The sequence below is a fragment of the Gossypium arboreum genome, chromosome 2 (genome assembly GCF_025698485.1).
Source record: "Gossypium arboreum isolate Shixiya-1 chromosome 2, ASM2569848v2, whole genome shotgun sequence".
Taxonomy (NCBI): domain Eukaryota; kingdom Viridiplantae; phylum Streptophyta; class Magnoliopsida; order Malvales; family Malvaceae; genus Gossypium; species Gossypium arboreum.
Window position 1 is genome coordinate 10,240,928 of NC_069071.1, and position 6,844 is coordinate 10,247,771.

General features: G+C 35.0%; 1 protein-coding gene across 1 annotated transcript; it reads left to right on the top strand.

Annotated features, from left to right (window-relative positions):
• Positions 1 to 3,921: 3,921 nt before the first annotated feature.
• Positions 3,922 to 6,588, top strand: LOC108463845 (uncharacterized). Its single transcript, XM_017763798.2, has 6 exons — positions 3,922 to 4,249; positions 4,349 to 4,567; positions 4,667 to 4,833; positions 5,702 to 5,783; positions 5,920 to 5,988; positions 6,270 to 6,588. Exons 1-6 carry the CDS (start codon positions 3,977 to 3,979, stop codon positions 6,438 to 6,440), a joined length of 981 nt encoding a protein of 326 aa, XP_017619287.1. The 5' UTR covers positions 3,922 to 3,976; the 3' UTR covers positions 6,441 to 6,588.
• The last annotated feature ends 256 nt before the right edge of the window (positions 6,589 to 6,844 follow it).

The following is a 6,844-nucleotide window of genomic DNA, read 5'->3' on the forward strand; positions in this document are numbered from 1 at the left end:
CTAGGATATAGTATGACATGTCACTAGGAACTATGTGATTATGAGCTCATGAAATTATATGTATATGTAATTATGTGAATTCGGGTGCTAGTCATGTACGTCTTACCGATGGTTGGGTAGCGTTGCATGTGTTGCGGGTACCTGTCAATTTGTGTGAGCAGCCCGAGTAGTTACATCCTGACTGTCAACTTGTGTAAGCAGGCCCGTGATTAGCTTGAGAGTGAGCAATGTGTGATTGTGATATGAGGTAGCATGTGGCTACATTTAAAGCACTATGTGCAAGTTTTCCGTGTATTCGATAGTATTCCAAGTGTTCAATGGGTAAACTTGTGAGTTATTCGACAAGTAAGTCAATGATGAGGAAATATAACAATGTGTTACGAGTTCGTATAGATTTGTACAAAAAACTCATATAAATGAGCTCGGTATGTGATGAACTTTTGGTAATATTGAAAATGTGTAAGTTATGTCTACAAATTTAAGTTATGCCTATGAATTTATGTTGACACATATGTAAACTATGTTATGTCAATGGTAATTATATATATAAATATATATATATATGATTATGTTTCTATTTATTTACATGTGAACTTACTAAGCTTTATGCTTACTCCCCCTCTCTTTTCCATTTTCCTATAGTATCGCCAAGCTAGCTCAGGGATCGAAGGATGTCTGAGACTCGATCACACTATCAACTGGACATTTGGGTATAATTAGTCTCAACATTTTGAGTATGACATGTATAGGGACTTAGTCTTTTGTTAAATGTCATATTAGTTTAGCCAAATGTGTTGGCTTATGGTAATATTTGATTCATTTTGTATATGGTCATGTGATATGGTTCATATTGGTTATTTAGGTTGTAACCCTAATTAATTATGCATGCCTATAATATGTTATGCTTGATGTGGTTTCTTGTGGATAAAATGTGTGATAAATGGCATAAGTGTCAAATGAATGAATTGTGGCTAATACGTATGACCAAAGCTATGGTATAATTGAGTAAACTGGAAGTAGGTCTGCCAAGATGAATAAATATGAAATGGATGTGGAATGCTATATGAAAGCATGATGGTTTGGATAGGTGACATGTTGACATTATAAAGTCATGAATTAATCAAGTTTATGAGTGAATGAGCATTTAAGGGTGACAAGTGGCTTGGATTCGACCTTGCGTCCCCTAAACCTTAAGCCCTAAACCCTAAACCATAAAACCCTAAACCCTAAACTATAAACCCTAAACCCTAAAGCTTAAACCCTAAAACCCTAAAGCTTTAAAACTTTAAACCCTAAACCCATGGGCGAGTGATTTGACTGTGCGTCCCCTGCACCCTAATTAATGCAAAACAGAATGCCCAGTAGTAAACACACGGGCAGAGACACAGGCGTATGTCTCTGCCATGTAAAGGGCACGGCCTTAGGACATGGGCGTGTGCCCAGGCCGTGTGAAGTCTGCACCTGATTTTGGAATTTAATTCGCCATACGGTCTAAGCACACGGGTGTGTGACTTGGTCATGTGACCCTATTTGTGTTAATGATGTCATAAATAGAGAGTTACATGGGCTGAGGACACGAGCGTGTCCTAAGCCACACGGGCGTGTGAGACTACACGGTCTATCCACACGAGCATGTGATCCTGTTTCATGAAATTTTTTCTATATTTTTCTAAAGTTCTAGGATTAGTCCCAAACTACTCCCGATGTATGTTTTGGGCCTCGTAGGCCTATATAAGGGACAATTTGCATGTGTATGAATGGTTTTAAATTGAACGAATTTTTATGGCCGGTTGTGTATGTTTGTTGGTGTTTAAGTCCGGTAATACCTCGTATCCTATCCCGGTGTCAGACATGGGTAAGGGGTGTTACAAGGATCATATTAGGAGAACGGATTTATCCCAAAGAGATTAAGGATATCCTATAAGGGTAACACACTTATGACAAGGTCATTGGATGAGCACTGATTGAGTTGCTTTTGTAATGGTATGTCGTTGAGGAAAGCTCAATCACGATACTCTAGTGGAATAACTTCGTGACTAAATGAGTTTATAATTAATAGATGAAAAGCGAGAACTTAATTATAAAATATTTGAGCCCTAATTACATATGTTCAATCGGTCTCTCTGCTACCTCGTTGAGACCATGAATTGCATGTTGAATCAAATTAACAGAAATGAAAAAAAATGGTGAAAATGGAAACATGAGAAATATTTGGAAATGAATGTGGTTTTCTCCAAAATGAAAATGACTTGGAAATGAATTATGGTTTTTCAAAAATGGAAATAAATCATTTGGTCATAGTGGACCCAAAATGTTAAATATATTTTCTTATAGATTCTTTTACGACAAGGTCTTCATGATTTAACAGAATTAGGATTGGGTTGAGAAAATTATTTAATTGGGAAATTAATTTAAATTAATTTGAGATGTTTATTTTGGGAAATAGAAAAACATATATTAGGTTGGACCGAATTATGAAATACTGGGTTAAAAATTCAAGAAGTATTTGTAATTGGACCCGCTATGAGAAGGGCCAAAAGCCCCTCATGTTAAAGGGTTGAACAGCAAACCCTAGTATTATTAATTACGGTTGTCACCCCCAATACTTCTAGTTAGACTTGGAGTTTATTTTTCTATTTGAAATAGATTTCTACAATTTAACAAGAGTTTTACTTCTTCTCTTTATAAGTAGATGGCACCAGTAGGGCTAATTACACAATTTTAAGATGTTGTTATTTTGCATGAAAATAGTGAGAGTTTATTCTCTAAATATTAAATCTATTTTCCGGAATAACAATTTTGTTAGTTTCTATTGAGAAGAGATTTTACTTTCACACTGAAAGTAAAGAAAACTATTTTTGGTACTGTATTTGATTTGAATCATTCAAGCCTACACTCAAAGTAGTTCGTAGTATAAGAATAGTGGAAAAGGCCGTTCGGTTGAAAGTTAGAAAAGACAAGGATCAGTCTAGTTGAAAACACAGGTGTAATTTCGATAAAGAGTTCATTGCTATAAATATTACAAATCAGTTTAGTTTTTAAAATTTTTATTTTCTGCTATACAAGAAAACCATTTTTGAACCATATTTTTTTCAAGATTAACTGCCTTTAGTTTAGTTGTTGCATGAATTGTTTAAACATCTCTAGGGACAAATTTAGACAATTAAAATGCAGTGTGTTTTGTTCGCATTTGTGACTTGTTTAATTTTTGTTGGTTTCCTATCAACAAATAATTTTTTATTTGAGCTGAAACTGTTTTTATTATATTTGACGGGAGAAGGAAGAGGAGTGGTTTATTGACAGCAAACTTTAGCCTTAACTTGTTTGAATTAGTTTTACATAGTGCTAAAATTGTTTTTAAATTTGCTTGGAACTGAATTTTAGCATTTGAAATTTAAATTATAGATAAAGGATTTAATATAAACCATGTCTTATTGACTCTAGATAATAAATAGGCGAGAATAAATTATATGAAATTGTGATTCTATCGTCATTTTATCCTTTTAATAAGAGAATGACAAATCAGATTTTTCTCTTAATTTTCTAATAAATACTAAAAATTAGGAATAAAAATCTAATTTATCATTCTCATATTATAAAAGAATAAGAATAACGTAAAATTACGCTTTATACAATCATTTTCTTTAAATAAATAAGCTAGTTGAATGTTATTTTGAGTCATCTCTTTTGGAGTTCTTATGTGAAAGATTATTTTGTAATTTCCTACTATTTGCAGCTACAATTATTTTGTAAATAATGTTAGAGACAATCAATTGGAACATAACAGCAAACCGATTTCTTTTTTTTCAAAAATCAATATTTCTTATAGTTCGAAAAGTATTAATTATACATAACTATATTTTAAAAAGAAAATGTAACTCGCCAATACTTAATAAATAATAATAATAATAATAAATAAATACTGATTTGTGGAATTGAGAGGAGTGGCCTAGCAAGGGCGTGTGGCTGTCAGCATATGCCTGCTTTATCTAGTCATACCCTCCTTTTGTATCCACACAACTTGAACAACACCAAAGCAGCCACGCCACCTCACTCAACAAAGCCCATAACTAAACCTCTCAAATCCTTTTCTTTTCCTGTTTTCTCTTCCACTGCCAATTGTTCAACCATGTCATCAGCTGTGATTGCAGGTGCCTCTTCTTCTTGTTCTGCCGCCTTCACCAGCAGGAAGAACTACTCCAACAAAACTACCTCCACCCCTTCTCCCAAGGCATTCAATACTTCACAGGTATGACTGTTTGTCATGTCATCTGAATCCTCTCTCAAACTGCTTTCACTTCAGTACCCAATTAACTGAAACCTCTCATTTTGTCCCATGCATGTACAGAAAACCGCACTCCAAGGCTTGTCTCTTCAAGAGGCCAAAGGGGGTATCTCAGATTTCTTCATAGCTGAGAAAAAGAGCAGTGTCTGTTCCAGTCATGTAGGAAGAGGACTTGAGATCACTGCAAGAACTGCCGGTGCTTCAAAAACTATAGAGGTTGAGGTTGACAAGCCTTTAGGTTTGACATTAGGTCAGAAGCAAGGAGGTGGTGTAGTTATCACTGTAAGTTTTGATGTTTCTTCCATCATTGATGTGACAGTATTTTGGCCTTTTCTCTTTCCAATTCAATGTGGTTTTTTAAATGGATGGATACAACTACAGGCTGTTGATGGGGGTGGGAATGCAGCAAAAGCAGGGCTTAAGGCAGGGGATCAGGTACTTTACACTAGCAGTTTCTTTGGGGATGAACTTTGGCCTGCAGATAAGCTTGGGTTCACTAAAACTGCCATACAGGCAAAGCCCGATTCTGTATATTTTGTTGTTAGCAGGTTTGCTTTCTTATCTAAATTTCACTTCTTATCATTTATCTAAATTTAGTTGTATAATTTCAGTGAATAGGTAGAAAGGAGGAAGCTTTTGTTGATAATTTGATATAAATTCATGGAATAACAAAGAAGACGTTAAAATTTCTTCTTTGTTGTGGGTTACAAAGTCACAAATTTTAGTCAATAAAAGGTTATTTCTCACTTTATAGATTTAAATACAAACTCATTTATTGAATATGATTGTCCCATGGGGAATAATCCATGAATGGATTAGGCTTCATGCCAAGAAAACGTGCTATAGTGTGTAGTGAAGCAAATCAAGATATAGTAGTATATGATCTCCTTTTGCACTTTCGAATTTTGGCCATTCACTAAAATGAGGGAGCTTACCAGAGGGTTAAGACAAACAAGGGTCCTTTTCTTCTGTTCTTTTTCTTTCCTTTTCCCAATGGAAATATTGCAGCTAAACCTCCTCTAGGATGTTATTTTTCTTTTTTCCTTGAAGAATATGGATACCGATTCACTTTGAGAAAGGAGACAGTGATATGTTGGCATAGCTGCTATACTGCTACTAAGTCTATTTTTATTATTCTCTTAAATGAAGAAGTCCAGTAAAGATTGCCAATAAAAATGACTTCTGGTTGAGCTCATAGCTTTGCTCAGCCTATTCATGTAGCCACCTTAAAGAAGTGGTATTTAGCAGAACTGGAGTTTGAATTCCAGCATTTTCAACTCCTATCCTCGAAAGGGTTCTTTCATACCAAAAAGATGCCATGTGGTTGTACCCGGTTACTGGACACAATAAAATGATGTATTAGCCTTGAGAATACATCAAAAAATGCCATCTGACAGTCCTTTTGATGTATTGCAGAGGTGCAGAAGTTGATGTTAAACGACTACCAAAACGACCGGCACCACCTCGCTTCGGAAGGAAACTTACTGAGGCTCAAAAGGCAAACATAGCTTTGGCCAACTAAGATTATACTTCACTTTAGATAAAGATTAGCATACTAAGTTACATTTGTGTGTGTATTAAATGAGACTATATAGCACATGTTGAAAGTACTAATGGAATGCAGAATTTTGCAGGCAAGAGCTACTCATATTTGCCTTGACTGCGGATACATATACACTGCACAGAAACCTTTTGATGAGCAGGCAAGTTTCTCAGAAAAAGAATTTAAACTTCTTATTCGATTTAATCATCTAAAATTGACAGCAGTAATCAATATAAAAAAGAAGAGGGGTATAGAAAATATTGCCTCTGTGAACTCAATTATGTGTTACCTATGGCTTTCGGATGCTTTTCACCAAATATATAGTGCTTGCATGTATTTATGTTCATTGTATATATTGGCTAATCTGTATTCTGCTTACAACTGTTGGAGGAGATTAATGGTCCTCTCATGGTCATGAAAGTTTAACTGAATATTCTCCAGCCTGATACGTATGGATGCCCTCAATGTCAAGCACCAAAGAAGAGATTCGCACCATATGATATAAATACTGGCAAAGCTATCGGCGGAGGGCTACCTCCAATTGGGGTCATTATTGGGCTGCTGGCTGGTGTTGGAGCTGTTGGAGCATTGCTTGTTTATGGCCTTCAATGAAACTGTTTATAATGTGTATTCTTTCATAGAATCAGTGGTACTAGTACGACTTCTTAACTCATATCTAGTTTCACTTTCAAACATATGAATTAAGGAGCTGATAAGCAAAATCTTGATGAATAGCAATACCGACCATTGCAATTTTTAAGTCTATTTCTGTAATACTCTATACCCAATCCAGTCGCCAAGCCCAAATATAAATATGTCACACCACCGTCTCCCTACTTGTACATTACAGTTTTCATTTTATTAAAGCCATCGCATGTTATTCTAGCATTTGTACAGGTTTTAAGATATAAATGCATTAATCATCATTAAATCATGTTGGACATACATCAATGTAACTAACCATTTTAAAAAAAAAAAAATTTCAAGCATTTGGACCACTTAGCAAAATTTCAAAG

Bases quoted from the DNA above. Each gene is read 5' to 3' on its own strand.
- LOC108463845 (XM_017763798.2), top strand. From the start codon at position 3,977: ATGCCTGCTTTATCTAGTCATACCCTCCTTTTGTATCCACACAACTTG. The intron at 4,568-4,666 runs GTAAGTTTTGAT...ATACAACTACAG, and splicing joins GAGGTGGTGTAGTTATCACT to GCTGTTGATGGGGGTGGGAA. The intron at 5,989-6,269 runs GCAAGTTTCTCA...AATATTCTCCAG, and splicing joins AGAAACCTTTTGATGAGCAG to CCTGATACGTATGGATGCCC.